At 30.3% G+C, this 20,869-nt stretch overlaps 2 protein-coding genes across 3 annotated transcripts; one reads left to right on the top strand and one right to left on the bottom strand.

Annotated features, from left to right (window-relative positions):
• The first annotated feature begins 1,554 nt into the window (after positions 1–1,554).
• On the top strand, positions 1,555–16,522 carry LOC140432611 (uncharacterized). Of its 2 annotated transcripts, XM_072520638.1 has the most exons (5): positions 1,555–1,758; positions 1,826–1,951; positions 3,540–4,070; positions 8,719–9,045; positions 14,366–16,522. In XM_072520638.1, exons 1-5 carry the CDS (start codon positions 1,635–1,637, stop codon positions 15,709–15,711), a joined length of 2,454 nt encoding a protein of 817 aa, XP_072376739.1. In that variant the 5' UTR covers positions 1,555–1,634; the 3' UTR covers positions 15,712–16,522. The 2 variants fall into 2 exon arrangements, with proteins under 2 accessions (XP_072376739.1, XP_072376738.1); XM_072520637.1 differs by lacking the exon at positions 14,366–16,522 and having other exon boundaries at positions 8,719–14,348.
• Positions 16,523–20,226: 3,704 nt separating this feature from the next.
• Positions 20,227–20,745, bottom strand: LOC140436523 (uncharacterized). The gene has a single exon (XM_072525413.1). It carries the CDS (start codon positions 20,743–20,745, stop codon positions 20,227–20,229), a length of 519 nt encoding a protein of 172 aa, XP_072381514.1.
• Positions 20,746–20,869: the final 124 nt, after the last annotated feature.

The following is a 20,869-nucleotide window of genomic DNA, read 5'->3' as shown; positions in this document are numbered from 1 at the left end:
TCATTTTTGTATCTAGGGATATGTTGTGACTTTTGAAGATGGCGCTCATTTTGTTAAAGACCGTTCTTGCCTTTCCTATGCGGCACTTTATTTCCTGTACATTGCTCCACTGTTCGTTTATAATAGTTCCCAGGTAGCAATACTGTTTTACTCGCTCTATCTGCGTCCCATTAATGTAAAGATGAGCCCCATTTATATTCTCCTTGCTGATAATCATTTGTTTCGTTTTGTGGGTATTAATGTTTAGTCCGTACTGTTGACTGTACTCGTTTATTCTGTCCATTAGCCTCTGAAGTCCCTCTAAACTATCTGCTATCACCATGGTGTCGTCGGCATATCTAACATTGTTTACTCTTTCACCATTTAGAAGGATGCCTTCGTCTATTCCGTAAAGAGCCTCGTTAAAAATTTTCTCTGAGTACATATTAAATATCAACGGCGATAGGATACATCCCTGTCTAACTCCGCGTAGTATTTTTATGTGATCTGTTTCTTCTCCGTTAATTTTCATGTATGCGGTCTGATTCCAGTATAGTTCTGAAATTATTCTGAGGTCTTTGTCATCCAGGTCTGCTTCTTTTAAAATGTTTATCATCTTTTGATGTTGAACTCTGTCAAATGCCTTTCCATAGTCGATCAAGCACGCGTATACGTCGCAGTTAACGTCCCTGCATCTTTGAATCAGTACCTGTACTCCGAAAAGTGCCTCTCTGGTACCCACTGCGTTAATGAAGTCGAACTGTCTGCCCGATATTTGTTCCTCGCACTTCTTATAAATTCTTCCATGGATGACTTTAAGAAACAGTTTCAACATGTGGCTCATTAGGCTGATTGTTCGATATTCTTCGCACTTTTTAGTCCCCTGTTTTTTAGGTATCGCTATGAATTCTGATTCTAGCCATTTATCAGGGATGATTCCTGTATTGTATATTTTATTGAAGACAGCCGTGATCCAATTTATTCCTTCTTCCTCCAAGAGTTTTAAAAATTCAGCTTCGATATTATCAGGCCCTACAGCTTTCCTGCTTTTCATCCGTTTTATTGCTTCTTCTACCTCGGATTTAAGTATGTCCGGGCCCGTCATCCTCTCTGAAAATGGATGCCTATAATCCATTCTTTGATCTTGAAAAAGTGTCTCCAAATATATTCTCCATTTGTCTTTCATCTCTTGGGTGTCAATGATTAATTTTCAATTGGTGTCTATGAGTTTCATTTGTGTTTCATTAATTTTATTAAGTAATAATATATTAAATGGAATACTCAAAGCCATAAATAAGTACGTTATTCTGGTTTTGTTAAATTTATTCAAATCATCGCTATTGTAGAGTTTAAAAATTTAATGTTTTTGAAATAAAGGTATAAAACAACAATTAATTATTTTTTTATATCCATGTTACTATATTAGGCAACCATCAATATATCCCATCATTTTCTTTAGAATTAGGCAACCATATATAAATTTATTTCAATCTATGGATTTCTATTTTCTAGGGATATTTTATTTTAATGTTCAATTTAGGGAGGACAAAAATTTTCACCTGGTTGGGTGCCCTAAGTGCCTAACTAAAGCCCTACTAATACTAATACCTATTTTTCTAATATACTCATACTCTTTATTCTGTTAATTTGAAGCTATGGAATTTAAAGCTGAAATTAAGGAAGAGTTTGTGGAATATAACCAAAGATATATAGACAGTAATCCATCCACAGCAAGAGAACTTAATGCTTTGAAAAATGAATCTATGGAACATAATTCAGGTAAGAGAAATAATTCAAAGGAGATTAAACAATGAGGATTAAATTGTAATTTGGTTGTATTTATTAGATATGGAAGTAAAAGTTGAACTTAAGGAAGAGTTTGGTGAACATGACCAATTATATGTAGATAATCAGCTATCCACATCTATAGATCTTCCTCACTTAAAGAATGAACTAGACCAAGATAACTCAGGTGAGAATGACAATAAAATTTTTTATATTATGAAGTACAAGCAATGTCCAATGTAATCTAATCACTTTAACCTGCAAATTAGTGTTGAATTTTCAATAATTTTATGTTGTAGATTCTGTTTAAGGTATATATAATTATTTTCGGTAAATTTAAGAGATAATCATTTCAAAGTGTGTTTTTTTCTTTGTTTTTTAATTTGACTTTCCCCAGAGTTTTGATTTACTTTGTTGACTTCATCAATTTTAGGGTTTTTTGACGAGAATAAAAGAACAGAAACAAAACTTACATTAAAACATAATATTTCTGCTTAAGATTTTTCTTGCGAAAATAACCTACTGGAAAAGTCTGGAAAAAGATACTAAGTACATACTTTAAACAGTTTTCTCATAAATTTAATTTGAAACAAAATTTAAAAACACACACTGAGAAATGTCTTACAAGTGTGCAATTTTATGAGATCACATACTAGAGAAGTACCTTATAAATGTGAAATTTGTTTTAAGCAGTTACTTCAGTAAACTATTTAAAATCACATCTAAAGACACACTCTAATGAAAAACCATTCAAATGTGAAATTTGTTTTTAAGACATTTTCTTATAAATATAATTTAATGTACATGAGAACACATTCTGGAGAAAAACCTCATAAGTGTAAAATTTGCCATAAACCTTTTTCTGTAGGATATAAAGCTTAAAGTAATATTTTTTGTGTTAATTGAACTAAGATGTTTTTTATGAGTTTCAGTGACATAATCATTCAAAATGTTGTGCCAGCTCTATTTTGTACATAGGTGAATGGGACCAGTAAATTTTTCTTATACAGTTATAAAGTTTCGCTATACTTTTTATGTAATGTATTCTTTATAATTCGTCTGTGTATTTATTTTTCTAGCATGTTTATTGTAACTCATAACAGTTTTGTAGTATCTAGAACAATATCCAAAAAATATGGGGATATAAGTTAATTAACAATTTATTTTCATTTATAAATAAGGATAATTATTTAAGGGATAATTGTTTCAAAGTCTGGCTTTTTGTTTGTATTTTTTTATTATACATTATTTTCCAGAATTTTATCTGTTTGGTAATTTGTGACTTATTTTCATAGATTTCATGAGTCTAGATTATTGTCAATCATTGTGTGCTTTGCTTTGTTGTCAACTTAGTATCTCCTAGTTATTTTTATTACAGATTTTCTATCTCAAATTGTTGTTATACAATGCCTATTATAAAATGTACTGATTGGATCTATAAAAAAATACATTTTCTTTCTGTATTTCTGGCTAGGATAGCTACTTTTCTTAGAACATTGTATTATTATTAGGTAGACTGTAATATTAATATTACAGTCTACCTAATGATAATACAATATAATATGATGTAATATTATTATTATATTATCATTAGGTAGACTGTAATATTAATATTACAGTCTACCTAATGATAATACAATATAATATGATGTAATATTATTATTATATTATTGTTCATTACTACATTTCCTACTAAATTTTTGGTAGTTTTTATGTTCATTACGTAGTTTCTGCATTGTTTTTTTGCAGTTTTTACAGTTTTATTTTAATTTTAGATTTTTCTGAGGAGAATAATAGAACGGAAATTGCACATTCATCTAATAAACAACAAGAGAAACAAAACTCTGAAGAACAAACATTAAAACATATTAGTTCTTCTAAAGATTTTTCTTGCAAAAATAATATACTGGAAAAGACTGAAAAAATATATTACAAATGTGACATTTGTTTTAAGCAGTTTTCTCACAAGGGTAATTTGAAACATCATATGAAAGCACATACCGGAGAAAGGCCTTTCAAGTGTGAAATTTGTTTTAAGCAGTTTTCTGTAGCATGTTCTTTAAAAAACCATCTAAGAACACATACTGGAGAAAAACCTTATAAGTGTGAAATTTGTTTTAAGTCATTTTCCCGAAAAAATAATTTAAATATACATATGAGATCACATACTAGAGAAAAACCTTATAAGTGTGAAATTTGTTTGAAGCAGTTTTCAGTTCAAGGTAATCTGAATATGCATTTAAGAACACACACTGGGGAAACGCCGTACAAGTGTGAAATTTGTTTTAAGCAGTTTTCTCTTCAAGGTAATTTGAAAATACATTTAGGAATACACCTTAAAGAAAAATCTTATAAGTGTGAAATTTGTTTTAAGCATTTCACTTCAGTTAATTGTTTAAAATCACATCTAAAAACACACTCTAAAGAAAAACCTTTCAAATGTGAAATTTGTTTTAAGCAGTTTACTTTAGTAAACTATTTAAAATCACATCTAAAAACACATTCCAATGAAAAACCTTTTAAGTGTGAAATTTGTTTTAAGCAGTTTTCTCATAAACAGAGTCTAAATGTACACATGAAAATACATACTGGAGAAAAACGTTATAAGTGTGAAACTTGTTTTAAGCAGTTTTCTTATCAAGATAATTTGAAAGTACATTTAAGAACACACTCTGGGGAAGAGTCACCTCATAAGTGTGATGTTTGTTTTAAGCAATTTACATTATTAAATCATTTGAAAAGACATCTGATAACACACTCTAAAGAAAAACCATACAAGTGTAAAATATGTTTTAAATCATTTTTTCAAAAAAGTAATTTAAATATACATATGAGAACACATTCTGGAGAAAAACCTTATAAGTGTGAAATTTGTCATAAACATTTTTCTGTAGCATATTATTTGAAAATACATCTAAGAATCCACACTGGAGAAAAGCTCTATAAGTGTGAAATTTGTTTAAAGCAGTTTACATTATTATATCATTTGAAAAGACATGTGATAACACACTCTAAAGAAAAACCATTCAAATGTGAAATTTGTTGTAAGACATTTTTTCATGAACATAATTTAAATGTACATTTGAGAACACATTCTGGAGAAAAACCTTCACACTGAAAGTGTGAAATTTGTTTGAAGCAGTTTACTTCAGTAAACTATTTGAAAACACATCAGATAACACACTCTAAAGAAAAACCCCACCAGTGTGAAATTTGTTTTAAGTCATTTTCTCAAAAACATAATTTAAATGTACATATAAGAACACATACTAGATAAAAACCTTATAAGTGTGAAATTTGTTTAAGCGGTTTTCTCTTTAAGGTACCTAACCTGAAAGTACAATCAAGACAACTTACAGCAACTTACAACCTACAGAAAGTACACCTTACAACTATGAAATGTGTTCTCAGCATTATTAAGGTAATAAATATGATAATTCATTTAGGAACAGACCTTAAAGAAATATCTTATATTTTAAATCTGAAATTTTTTACGACATTTTGTCATAAACAGAATTTAAATGTACATACGAGAACACATACTAGAAAAAAACCTTATAAGTTTGAAACTTGTTTGAAGCAGTTTTCTTATCAAGATAATTTGAAAGTACACTTCCCGTCATATAAAACTGGTACACTTTTTTTTTCCCAATGTAAACCTGGGTTCAGACTGGATACAGTGTTTCCTGAATTAATTCGCTGTTGCCATCACAGATAACGGAATTGCACTAAATCTAATTAAAAAAAATAAAGTTATTATTAGATAGGTATTATTTTTATCATTAACAACAAAAAACCGTATTTAAAAAATTAATAACCAGAGATAGGGTTCAGCTAATATCCAAAATATTTGAAGGATCTTTAAACCTAGATTATTGGCACAGGGAACATTGGAATGCATCTACTGTACCTAATTTTTTACTTCAATTACCTACCGAACACGAACTGTATTTTGTATCAATAAGTTTAGTCACAAGCCAACTACCAAGATTAATTTATTATTTATTATATGAATGATAACATTAACAAAAACTAACATTATACTTTATCCTACGTAGATTATAAAGTGACAGTTACAATCCAATACCTCACTGTAATGTTTTATTATAATAATTTAAAGTTATGTCTAGATTGATTTTATCTATCACTATATTTGAATTGAAATATTTTCATAAATTATAATAAAACACAAATCAAGGTATGAGTACTTAATTGAGATAATGAAAAATTACAAAATTAATATGAGAATTTTTTAGGATGCATGTTTAAACAAATTTAATGTGACTGACTGATCGAGAATGCTCGATGTTTTAGTTTTTAGAATACTCAAAACTGGCGGTCTGTCACACAGCCCTGCTTTTAGCTGATTTCATATAATATTTTCGTTGAACTGGCAACAGTGCCCTAGAAATTAGAATGACACATGTGACAAGATCAACTTACACAACTTGAAAAACATGATTTTCAGTAATAAGAGTTGTACCAGTTTTTTATGACGCGAACGGTACATTTGAGAAGACACTCTGGAGAAGAACCTTATAAGTGTGAAATTTATTAAGTAGTTTACATTATTAAACTGTTTGAAAAGACATCTGATAAAGAAAAACCATACGATTGTAAAATATGTTTTAAATCATTTTCTTAAAGAAATAATTTAAATGTACATATGAGAACACATTCTCGAGAAAAACCTTATGAAAAGTATAAAGTTTGTCATAAATATCTGTATGTAGCATATTAGTTAAATAAAATATCGGGAAAGATATGAAAGGCAGAATTTACAAAATAGCCATTAGACCAATAATGACATACTCGGCCGAAACATGACCTGACACAGAGAGGACAAAAAGGATGTTGGAAACAGCAGAGATAAAAACACTTAGAAAAATTGATGGTAAAACAATGTGGGACAGAGCTAGAAGTACAGATATAAAACATATGCAAGGTGCAGTTTAATACAGTTAACAATTTGAGCATTTTAGTGTAATGGAAAAATCATCTGAAAAATACTACATTTTGTAAAATGGCTAGGAATATATTATTATCGTTAAAAAATTGAAGGGCTAAGTGGATGAAGGAAATATTTAACATTTTTTTTGCTTTTGAGTTTTCATCACGGATAGAAGTGCTATGTGTTAACAAAGCATGGCTCTTCAAAGTGAATTAGCAAATTGATGAAGGAGGCATATTACATATTGTTGCTGAAGTAAAATGAAAGAACAAAGTATGTTACAAAATAATTTTATAACTTCAAGAAAGTAGGAGGTATGTAACATGGTATGTTGACATAAACCATTCATCCAGTAAACTTGCCGCATTAAAGTGAACATGAATCAAAAGATGGTAAAATACTCTCGTGGAAGAAGGAGGCAAGAACCATAGCAAACCATCATCAAACTGAAAGTGCTAACAGTATAGTCATAGATACTGATATCTTTGTGGAGCCAAGTGATGAGGAAGAAGACTTTACTGAAATGAGAAGATTAGGCCTACCTTAAACAAGAAGGCTGAATCAACATATTACAGATCATCCTAGTATCACACTAAAAGCAGATAGACAGCCTCAGCCAGCTTGAAAATCTGAGTGAGCAGCTGCAGTTCATCCTCGAACGTTATCAATTGTGGTATATCCAAATTCTAAATGAGTAGCAACAAGACACTTAATAATATTTTATTGTAGAGCAAGTTTGTCACTTTTAAATACATTTCTTGTTTAATAGAATGTTTCAATTTTCTTACTTCAAACATCATTTTAATCTGTAACAATAAAACACTGAAAACTTTGTTTTCACATTGTGGAAGTTTTGAAAACAAAGTTTTCAGTGTTTTATTGTTACATAAAATGTATTTCCATCAATTATCATTTTAATCATTTACAGAATGTACTGTACATATACTATTATTAATGGAAAGAGGATGTGTGTACAAAAAAATATTTTTTAAAATATTAATTACCATCACATTTCAATGTGGTTAAAGGAGAAAACTCAAAAAAGCAACAGTAATAATATTAACTAGAAAGCGAACATATTATGTGTATATAAAGAAAGTACTAATATAAAAATTATTAAATTATTTAAAGTTGTTTTTTAAAACATCTATACAGTTATCAGTTTTTGATACAAAATTTTACCTATTTACCAAACAATAAAGCTTTAAGTAATCTTTTTTGGATTAATTAAACTCCTATGATTTTTTATGAGGTTTAGTGACATAGTCATTCAAGATGTGCCGGCACTATTTTGTAAATGGTTGAATAGGACCAGTAAATTTTTCTGATAAACAATTATAAAGTTTTGCTCTACTTATTATGTGATGTACTCCTTATTATTCGACAGTGTATTTATTTTTATAGCATGTTTATTCTCTCACAACAATTGTAGTAACAAGGCATTGTCCAAACAATTATTGTAATATGTATTTGCCTATAAAACTGATAGCTCTGACATGGAATTGTAAAATTATTGAACAATGTATGTTCATTTATAAATAATGTTAAATATTCAAGGGATAATCGTTTCAAAGCCTGGTTTTTTCTTTGTATTTTTTTTAATTATACATGACTTTCCAGAATTTTATCTGTTTGGTAGTTTTTGTCTTAGTGTTTTGATTTACTTTATTGATTTCATGACTTAGATTATTGTCAATTATTGTGTGCTTTGCTTTGTTGCCAACTCAGTATCTTCTAGTTATTTTTATTATAGGTTTTCAATCTCTAATTGTTGTTGTACAATGCTTATTATAAAATTTACTGATTGGCTCTAGAAAAAAATACATTTGTCTTATAAGTATATCTGTCTAGAATAGCTTCATTAGGTAGACTGTAATATATATTATTATTATATTATAGTTCCTTACTACATTTCCTACTGGATTTTTGGTAGTTTTTATGTTCATTATGCAGTTTCTGCATTATGTTTTTTTGCAGTTTTTACAGTTTTATTTTAATTTTAGATTTTTCTGAGGAGAATAATAGAACGGAAATTGCACATTCATCTAATAAACAACAAGAGAAACAAAACTCTGAAGAACAAACATTAGAACATACTTCTACAGATTTTTCTTGCAAAAATAATGTACTGAAAAATACTGGAAAAAGATGTTGTAATTGTGATATTTGTAAGCAGTTTTCAACAACATACCCTGGTGTAAGGCCTATCAAGTGTGAAATTTGTTTTGAGTCGTTTTCTCGAAAAAATAATTTAAATGTTCATATGAGATCACATACTAGAGAAAAACCTTATAAGTGTAAAATTTGTCTTAAGCAGTATTCAATTCAAGGTAATCTGAACATACATTTAAGGACACACACTGGAGTAAAGCCTTTTAAGTGTGAAATTTGTTTTAAGCAGTTTTCTGTAGCATATTCTTTAAAAGACCATATAAGAACACATACTGGAGAAAAACCTTATAAGTGTGAATTTTGTTTAAAGCCATTTTCTCGAAAAAATAATCTAAATGTACATATGAGATCACATACTAGAGAAAAACTTTATAATTGTAACATTTGTTTTAAACAGTTTTCTGTAGCATATTCTTTAAAAGACCATATAAGAACACATACTGGAGAACAACCTTATAAGTGTGAATTTTGTTTAAAGTCATTTTCTCGAAAAAATAATCTAAATGTACATATGAGATCACATACTAGAGAAAAACCTTATAATTGTAACATTTGTTTTAAGCAGTTTACTTTAGCAAAAGATTTAACATCACATCTAAAAACACACTCTAAAGAAAAACCTTTCAAATGTGCAATTTGTTTTATGCAATTTTCTTATCAAGATAATTTAAAAGTACATTTAAAAACACACTCTAGGGAAGATTCACCTTATAAGTGTGAAATTTGTTTTAAGAAATTTACATTATTAAATCATTTAAAAAGACATCTGACATCACACTCTAAAGAAAAACCATACAAGTGTAAAATATGTTTTAAATCATTTTTTCAAAAAGGTAATTTAAATGTACATATGAGAACACATTCTGGAGAAAAACCTTATAAGTGTGAAATTTGTTTTAAGCAGTTTTCTGTAGTAGGTTCTTTAAAGCTCCATATAAGAACACATACTGGAGAAAAACCGTATAAGTGTGAATTTTGTTTGAAGCCATTTTCTCGAAAATATAGTCTAAATGTACATATGAGATCACATACCAGAGAAAAACCTTATAATTGTAACATTTGTTTTAAGCAATTTACTTTAGTAAAAGATTTAACATCACATCTAAAAACACACTCTAAAGAAAAACCTTTCCAATGTGAAATTTGTTTTATGCAATTTTTAGATCAAGATAATTTAAAGGTACATTTAAAAACACACTCTGGGGAAGAGTCACCTTATAAGTGTGAAATTTGTTTTAAGAAATTTACATTATTATATAATTTAAAAACACATCTGATAACACACTCTAAAGAAAAACCATACAAGTGTAAAATATGTTTTAAATCATTTTTTCAAAATAGTAATTTAAATATACATATGAGAACACATTCTGGAGAAAAACCTTATAAGTGTGAAATTTGTTTTAAGCAGTTTTCAATTCAAGGTAATCTTAAAATACATTTAAGAACACACACTGGAGTAAAGCCTTTCAAGTGTGAAATTTGTTTTAAGCAGTTTTCTGTAGCAGATTCTTTAAAAAACCATATAAGGACACATACTGGAGAAAAACCTTATAAGTGTGAATTTTGTTTGAAGCCATTTTCTCGAAAATATAATCTACATGTACATATGAGATCACATACTAGAGAAAAACCTTATAATTGTAACATTTGTTTTAAGCAGTTTACTTTAGTAAAAGATTTAAAATCACATTTAAAAACACACTCTAAAGAAAAACCTTTCCAATGTGAAATTTGTTTTATGCAATTTTTAGATCAAGATAATTTAAAAGTACATTTAAGAACACACTCTGGGGAAGAGTCACCTTATAAGTGTGAAATTTGTTTTAAGAAATTTACATTATTAAATCATTTAAAAAGACATCTGATAACACACTCTAAAGAAAAACCATACAAGTGTAAAATGTGTTTAAAATCATTTTTTCAAAAAAGTCATTTAAATATACATATGAGAACACATTCTAAGGAAAAACCTTATAAGTGTGAAATTTGTTTTAAGCAGTTTTCAATTCAAAGTACTCTTAAAATACATTTAAGAACACACACTGAAGAAACGCCGTACAAGTGTGAAATTTGCCATAAACATTTTTCTGTAGCATATTGTTTGAAAAGACATCTAAGAATGCACACTGGAGAAAACCAATCGAAAAACGCACTCTAAAGAAAAACCCTACCAGTGTAAAATTTGTTTTATGCCATTTGCCAAAAAAAAAAAAATGTACATATGAGAACACATACTAGAGAAAAACAAATTGTGAAATTTGTTAAGCAGTTTACACGCTAACACACTCTAAAAAAACCGTATAAGTTAGTGTAAAATATGTTTTAAACCATTTTCTTAAAAAAGTAATTTAAATGTATATGTATATGAGAACACATTCTGGAGAAAAACCTTATGAAAAGTATAAAAATTGTCATAAACATTTTTATGTACATTTTAATACATTTGCTCAAAAAAACTAGTTTTGAATGTACATATGCGTAGACATTATGGACAAAAACAATATAGACGCGAAATTCATTTTAAGAATTTTTGCAGCAGATTGTTAGAAAAAAACAAAATACTTACATTTTGAAAAATTACATTATAGTATAGCGGTCAGATATAGTCAGGAAACAAGGAGGTCCCACATGGCAGAGAACAGCTCAAGATAGGGAAAGATGGAGAGAAGTGGGGGAGACCTATATCCAACAATGGAAGGATAGAGAATAGGTTCAAAAAAAAAATAGCGGTCAGATAGCCAAGCGGGCTGGACGGCCGGCTTCTCATTCGCTTCACTGCGAGTGGTTCAGTGGACGTGGGTTCGGTCCCCAGCTCGGTGTACAGAAAAACGAAAAAGTCTAACACAGCAGTTTAAAATTCTAGATGAATCTGCGGCTTAGACTAGAATATGCTAGTGTCTGATCGGCCTATGGTGGAGCAGTGCGGCAAGAGATAAGGGCTTGCGGCTCGGTGATACTCCTCCATAGATCCCTACCGGAAGGGCGTGACGCCTAAAATACCGGGTATATATATATATATATATATATATATATATATATATATATATATATATATATATATATATATATATTATAGTATAACTAATATAGTCACTAAGTTTTGTTCTACTTTTTATGTGATGTATTCTTTAGAATTCGCCAGTGTCTTTATTTCTATAGCATGTATATTGTAACTCATAACGGTGGTAGTAATTAGAAAACCCTCCAAAAAATAATTGTTATATTTGTCAAACATACTAATAGTTCAGATTAGCGGAAATATAAATTATTTGAACAGATATATTTTAATGTAAGGAACATATTTTATATTGTAATGTATATATTCAAATAAATTGCTGTTCTTGCTAGTAGTCAAGTATTTCATTGAACCATTCTATCTACACTAGTCCAAGATAGTGAAAATAACAAGCAGGTTGAACCAACATATTACAGATCATCCTAGTATCACACTAAAAGCAGATAAACAGCCTCAGCCAGCTTGAAAATCTGAGTGAGCAGCTGCAGTTCATCCCCGAACGTTATCAATTGTGGTATATCCAAATTCTAAATTAGTATCAACAAGACACTTAATAATATTTTATTGTTGAGCAAGTTTGTCACCTTTAAATACATTTCTTGTTTATTAGAATGTCTCAATTTTCTTACTTCAAACATCATTTTAATCTGTAACAATAAAACACTGAAAACTTTGTTTTCACATTGTGGAAGTTTTGAAAACAAAGTTTTCAATGTTTTATTGTTACATAAAATGAATTTCCATCAAGTAACGGTCAAATCCATCAATTATCATTTTAATGATTTACAGAATGTACATATACTATTATTAATGGAAAGAGGAGGTATGTACAAAAAAATATTTTTTAAAATATTAATTACCGTCACATTTCAATGTGGTTAAAGGAGAAAACTCAAACAGGCAACAGAAATAATATTAGCTAGAAAGCAAACATATTATGTGTATATAAAGAAAGTACTAATATAAAAACTTTGAAAGCTTATATCTGCAAAATTTAATTTTGTTACATCATTACCATTCATCCACTCAGCCCTTCAATTATTTTTAAAGTTATTTTTAAAAACATCTATATAGTTATCAGTTTTGATACAAAATTTTACCTATTTACCGAACAATAAAGCTTAAAGTAATCTTTTTTGGATTAATTAAACTCCTATGATTTTTTATGAGTTTTAGTAACATGGTCATTCAAGATGTGCCGGCACTATTTTGTAAATGGTTGAATAGGACCAGTAAATTTTTCTGATAAACAATTATAAAGTTTTGCTCTACTTATTATGTGATGTACTTCTTATTATTCGACAGTGTATTTATTTTTATAGCATGTGTATTCTATCTCACAACACTTGTAGTAACAAGGCATTGTCCAAAAAATTATTGTAATATGTATTTGCCTATAATACTGATAGCTCTGATACGGAATTGTAAAATTATTGAACAATGTATGTTCATTTATAAATAATGTTAAATATTCAAGGGATAATCGTTTCAAGGCCTGGTTTTTTCTTTGTATTTTTTTTTAATTATACATGACTTTCCAGAATTTTATCTGTTTGGTAGTTTTTGTCTTAGTGTTTTGATTTACTTTGTTGATTTCATGACTTATATTATTGTCAATTATTGTGTGCTTTGCTTTGTTGTCAACTCAGTATCTTCTAGTTATTTTTATTACAGGTTTTCAATCTAATTGTTGTTGTACAATGCTTATTATAAAATTTACTGATTGGCCCTAGAAAAAAATACATTTGTTGTATATCTCTGTCTACGATAGCTTCTTTTGACGTGACAACGTCTTAAATTAGGTTGTGGCTCGGAGTCATTCATGAAAAAGTGTAACGCCCGCTCACGTCTGTTACGATGAGTCACCGAACGAGAGAGAGGCCCGCCGGACCGGCGAATGCCTTGCGTCTCTCTCCCACTCAAACATGATCGGTCCGCTGCGCGCGCAGCACTAGAGAATTAGGCGCGTTGAATCGGTGCGTGCTTGTGTCTCTGTCTTTCTCGAGTGTTCTTGGCGTTCAAGACACATTACAGCAGAAACACTTCCTTTCATTTCATATTTCTCCTATCATCGTCCTATCCTCAACAAAATCACTCAAATAGAAATTAGTTAAGTTTAAGTTTACATGTACAATATTTTAGTAAACAAAATATATTTCTATAGTTAAAATTTGTGCAATTCTTATTTTCATTCAGTTCCTTGTTCCTATAATATTCATATCAATAAATATTCTACCGAGAAAAAGACGTTGTCACGTAAAATCTTCGCCCGTATAACTGACTTTACAGGCAACCGATTTTTTTTTAAAACATATTATTAGGTAGACTGTAATATATATTATTATTATATTATAGTTCATTACTACATTTCCTACTGGATTTTTGGTAGTTTTTATGTTCATTATGCAGTTTCTGCATTATGTTTTTTTGCAGTTTTTACAGTTTTATTTTAATTTTAGATTTTTCTGAGGAGAATAATAGAACGGAAATTGCGCATTCATCTAATAAACAACAAGAGAAACAAAACTCTGAAGAACAAACATTAGAACATACTTCTTATACAGATTTTTCTTGCAAAAATAATGTACTGAAAAAGACTGGAAAAAGATGTTGTAAATGTGATATTTGTAAGCAGTTTTCTGTAGCTGATTCTTTAAAAAAACATCTAAGAACACATACTAGACAAAAAACTTATAAGTGTGAAATTTGTTTTAAGTCATTTTCTCGAAAAAATAATTTAAATGTTCATATGAGATCACATACTAGAGAAAAACCTTATAAGTGTAAAATTTGTTTTAAGCAGTATTCAATTCAAGGTAATCTGAAAATACATTTAAGAACACACACTGGAGTAAAGCCTTTCAAGTGTGAAATTTGTTTTAAGCAGTTTTCTGTAGCAGATTCTTTAAAAAACCATATAAGGACACATACTGGAGAAAAACCTTATAAGTGTGAATTTTGTTTGAAGCCATTTTCTCGAAAATATAATCTAAATGTACATATGAGATCACATACTAGAGAAAAACCTTATAATTGTAACATTTGTTTTAAGCAGTTTACTTTAGTAAAAGATTTAAAATCACATTTAAAAACACACTCTAAAGAAAAACCTTTCCAATGTGAAATTTGTTTTATGCAATTTTTAGATCAAGATAATTTAAAAGTACATTTAAAAACACACTCTGGGGAAGAGTCACCTTATAAGTGTGAAATTTGTTTTAAGAAATTTACCTTATTAAATCATTTAAAAAGACATCTGATAACACACTCTAAAGAAAAACCATACAAGTGTAAAATATGTTTTAAATCATTTTTTCAAAAAAGTAATTTAAATATACATATGAGAACACATTCTGGAGAAAAACCTTATAAGTGTGAAATTTGTTTTAAGCCGTTTTCAATTCAAAGTAATCTTAAAATACATTTAAGAACACACACTGGAGAAACGCCGTACAAGTGTGAAATTTGTTTTAAGCAGTTTTCTGTAGCAGATACTTTAAAAAACCACCTAAGAATACATACTGGAGAAAAACCTTATAAGTGTGAAATTTGTTTGAATCGATTTTCTCGAAAATATAATTTAAATGTACATATGAGATCACATACTAGAGAAAAACCTTATAATTGTAGAATATGTTTTAAACCATTTTTTCAAAAAAGTAATTTAAATGTACATATGAGAACGCATTCTGGAGAAAAACCTTATATGTGTAAAATTTGCCATAAACATTTTTCTGTAGTATATTGTTTGCAAAGGCATCTAAGAATGCACACTGGAGAAAACCCATCGGAAAACGCACTCTAAAGAAAAACCCTACCAGTGTAAAATTTGTTTTATGCCATTTGCCCAAAAAAAAATGTACATATGAGAACACATACTAGAGAAAAACAAAGTGTGAAATTTTTTAAGCAGTTTACACTGCTAACACACTCTAAAAAAAAACGTATAAGTTAGTGTAAAATTCTTTTAAACCATTTTCTTAAAAAACTAATTTAAAAGCATATTGTTTGAAAATACATCTAAGAATGCACACTCAAAAAAGCCCAACAAGTGTGAAATTTGTTTTTAATACATTTGCTCAAAAAACTAGTTTTGAATGTACATATGAGTAGACATTATGGACAAAAACAATATAGACGCGTAATTAATTTTAAGAATTTTTGCAGCAGATTGTTTAGAAAAAAACATATATGAATACATACTGCAGAAAAACCGTATAATTGAAATGCAGTAAACAATTTGGAAGCCTTTTAGTGTAGCAAACCATCCTAAAAATCAGCTAACAAAATACTTACATTTTAGAAAATTATATTATAGTATACCGGTCAGATAGCCAAGCGGGCTGAGCGGCCGGCTTCTCATTCGCTTCACTGCTTTTGTTCTACTTTTTATGTGATGTATTCTTTATAATTCGCCAGTGTCTTTATTTCTATACCATGTATATTGTAACTCATAACTGTGGTAGTAATTAGAAAACTCTCCAAAAAATAATTGTTTATACTTGTCAAACATACTAATAGCTCAGATTAGCGGAAATATAAATTATTTGAACAGATATATTTTAATGTAAGGAACATATTTTATATTGTAATGTATATATTCAAATAAATTGTTGTTCTTGCTAGTAGTCAAGTATTTCATTGAACCATTCTATCTACACTAGTCCAAGATAGTGAAAATACGCTAGTTCTGTGTGTAATGTGGCAAAATTAGAAAAAGTCTGGAAAGATTGATATAATCGGATGTTTACTTTTGTGTAATCTTGTAACGTTGTGATATAAATATGGAAAATGTGTGAAAAGGACAAGTTCTAATTCATAAAACTCAATAAGTAATTGTAGAAAAAATGATGAAGCAGAAAATGGACAGTATTGGTAATATATTTAAGGAAGGTGCTACTGAAATAACAGGTATTTATGTAGGTATTACTGGCTAATTATTATTTTTAACCTGATATAATTTTAAGAAGCCAATAAAAATAATTACTGGAAAAAAACAATGAATACTTCGATCATTAAGTGCTATTAAGGAAATGAAGGGCAAAATCATCTTTATATTACTTAATGCGATTTAATATTCACATTCTTTGTGGAATTTGATGAGTCTGGTACTTTCTTTGATGTGAATTTTAACGATATTTACACCAGAAAAGCATAAGTTTAAGAAATCATTGGAACAAAAAACAATTCTTTATTTAAAAGTCCTGTATAAAAGGTATATAATTAAAAAGACCCTTTCGGGCTACATCGCCGAACGTTTTCGGACTAAAAAGTCCATCATAGGTGTATTACCATTGGGCCTGGAATAACATAAAACGATCACAAATATTCATTTTAACACTGTCAGTACTGCATATTTTTACTAAGGGTTAAAAACCTCGTCCTCCTGGTTAAAAAACAAAGCATAGTATCAAGAAAGAGATTTATATTATAATACAAGATAGACTGATCGTTGAAATATCAGCTCGTTCCTCCAATGTGACAGAGAAAATTGACCGGGTTTATCAAACACGTGACCTTCTCATTGGTCATTCAGATCACGTGATCGATAAACCAGCCAAATTAGAAAGAGATGCAGGACTGGTTTGCATCAGTTTTCTCTGTCACATTGGGAGAACGCGACTGTATGGCCACACAATGGCAGCAGGCAGTCTATTTGTATTATATATCTATGGGATTTTGAGCAATGAACATAACCTATAGGTAGATATAATTATTGACATTCGATCATCGAGTTAGATTCTAACTCGATGCATTCGATGTAAGCTTAACATACGTCAGTGTTGCCATAACGTCAATTATTTCATACTCTCACATCTAAAATTCAAAATCTTAATTTTCAAGTTCTTAAATCTCAAAGGTCAATACGTAGATTACTTAGATAAAACCAGTGTAACATCAAGCACTTTATTGTCATATTCGTTATGTGTATCAGATGCTATTACGATTAAAAAAAATGGAAAAGATGAAAAGATCAATAGAATATTTACAATGAACAATATGTCATTGTACTGTACCAGAGTATAAACGGATATTATTTAACGCTGGGACTGATAAAATCGCTATCTGTTTAATATTTAGGTCAAATGTAATATAGGTATAATCAAAATGGGACAGTAATACATCTCATAATATTACTATTACTTTTAATTAATATTACTATTACCTATGTATTTTATAATATATTAAAAGTTTACAATAAAAGTAATATAAGGCTTTTAAAACTGAAATAAGGTATATTTATATTCATGAACGTTTTATTATTATTTATTCTTAACTTCACGTCTAATACGTTGAATAATTCGCTCTCTAGAAGCTAGAAAAAATTATATTTATAGAAACAATAGCGATATATTGAAATACACCAAACGACGTCGGATATGCACTCCTGTCTTATACCAAAGTAATAAACTCCTCCCTCTTTTCTACAACGTAGTTTACGGATGTTCCCTAATAAAAAAAAAATTCTTTTAATATTTATATAAGTTTTAAAATTAAAAATTTAATATACACTCCGCGTCATAGAAAACGGGCCACCCCAAATATTTAAAATATTTTCCAAATTATTATTTCCATCCATCCAATGGCGCTACAGCCCAAATCGGGCCTTGGCCTCCTTCAACAGGCTTCTCCAACCATCTCTATTTACCGCTGTTCTTTTCCATGAACGCGTTCCCAGGCAGTTCCTGGCATCCTCATCGACTTCATCTTCCCATCTCTTTTTAGGTCGTCCAACAGGTCTTTTTCCCTGCATTCTTGCATTTAATAATTTTCTGGGGATTCTATTCTCATGCATGCGGACCACGTGCCCTGCCCATCGTAATCTCTGCAGTTTAGTATGTTGTGCTAGAGGTGGTTCGCTATATTGCTCGTATATTTCTCTATTGTACCTAATTCGCCAGTTGTTGTTTTCACTTATTGGGCCCAGGATCCTACGTAATATTTTTCTTTCAAACACATCTAATGCATTGGCAGATTTCTGTGTCACCACCCATGTTTCGCAACCATAACTTACTATGGGCCTGATTATTGTTTTATAGACCCGGAGTTTTGTTTTCCGGTGTACGTCTCGCGATTTGAATATGTGGCCCATCGCGAAATAGGCTTTATTGCCAGCACAAGCCTTCTATTTATTTCCGGTTCTTCTTCATTGCTTGCGACCAGATCCATTCCTAGGTATGTGAATCTATTTACATGTTCTATATCGTCAATAAAGTGTTGTTGCACCGGTCTATTTGATCTGGTTTGTATGAGTAGTTTTGTTTTATTTGTATTTATTGCTAGCCCTACTGCTTCTGCACTCTGTTTCAACTCAACGTAGGTTTCTTCCGCTGCACTCATTGTTCTGCTCATTATGTTTATGTCATCTGCGTATGCTGCTAATTGGGTAGACTTGTTTGTAAGTATGTTATTTCCGCTCACCGTCAACCGTCTAATTACATATTCCAGAACAAGATTAAAGAGCGTTGGAGCTAGTCCGTCGCCTTGTTTCAGTCCTTGCGTTATCGTAAACGCATCAGTGATCTGTCCCTGAATACATACCTGTGCTTCTGTTTCTGTCATTGTCATTTGCACTAGTCGTATTAATTTTGATGGTATGCCAAATTCTTTCAGTATAAAAATTATTAGAGTATATAGAGTATATAAAGTTATCAGTATAGAAATTATTATTTATTGCTACTAAATTAAGCATTTATTTTTTTGTATATTGAATCAATAACACGTTTAATATAAAATTTCATCATTATCGTAAAACATCAATCGAAAATAAGAAATTTGAGAAAAATAGGAAATTTATTGAAAAAATCAACTTACAGTTTTTAAAACAACAATGAACTGTATATTTAAAAAAAAGCTGGTATCCATTTTCAGTAATGAGTATTGCCACCTCGATTCTGGATGACACTACTCATTCGATTTGGCATGGAATTTATAACGTTTTGGATATCTCTTTGGGGAAAAGTGGCCCATTCATCAATGAGTGCCATCTGAAGCTCTACAGGTGTTGTTGGAGCAGGTATGCGACGCCTAACGCGACTTTTTAGCAGGCTCCATATATGCTGAATAGGATTGAAATCGGGGCTTTGAGCAGGCCAGTCTATTTTTGGAATACCAACCTCGTCAAGGTACTCTGTTACTATCCTTGCCGTGTGTGGTCTCACATTATCCTGCATTAGCAGGAATTCGTTGCCAGTAAATCCAGCATAGGGCATCACGTGATGTTGTAAGATTTCCGTTATGTACCTTACTGCTGTTAACGCACCTCTGTCGATCACGACGAGATCCGTATGCGCATCAAAAGAAATCCCTGCCCAAAACATTACTGAACTACCACCAAAAGCAACTCGTGGTGCCAAATGCAACCAGCGGAACGTTCTCCAGCCCGTCTGTACACCTTACTGCGTCCATCTTTACCATAAATAGACATTCTACACTCATCCGTAAACAATACTTTTTTCCAATCGTCTGCTGTGCAATTGATGTGCTCACAGGCAAAATCGAGTCTTCGTCTTTTGTGAGCTGGGGAAAGTAAGGGCCCTGTTGCTGGACTGCAAGCTGTCAAACTTGTGAAGAAGACCCAAACCGCTAGAAGAAATCTTCTAGCGGTTTGGGTCTGATTCCGTAATGCAGCAAGAATGACGACGCGATCTTCCCTAGCGGTTGTTTTCCTTTTTGGACCTGTACCAGGTCGTCGTTGGTGAGATCCTGTCACAATAAATCGTTGCTGGTTCCTTTGTGCAGTCGAACGACTAACATTCAATTGTCTTGCAACTTGTCTTTGACTTAATCCACTTCCTAGTAACGTTACAATTTCAACCGATTTTTGAAAATTCTCCATCGTTATTAACTCAAGACTACTTCACACTAAGTGGGCTACTGTAATACTGAGATGAGTTTAAGACTCATTAGAACCCTTTACAATATCATACATTTCTCAAAACAATCGCTTCCTCGAAAATTGA

Source organism: Diabrotica undecimpunctata, chromosome 1, assembly GCF_040954645.1.
Source record: "Diabrotica undecimpunctata isolate CICGRU chromosome 1, icDiaUnde3, whole genome shotgun sequence".
In the NCBI taxonomy this organism is placed as follows: domain Eukaryota; kingdom Metazoa; phylum Arthropoda; class Insecta; order Coleoptera; family Chrysomelidae; genus Diabrotica; species Diabrotica undecimpunctata.
The sequence above is the reverse complement of the archived record's forward strand: the minus strand, read 5'-3'. Positions and strand labels throughout refer to the sequence as shown.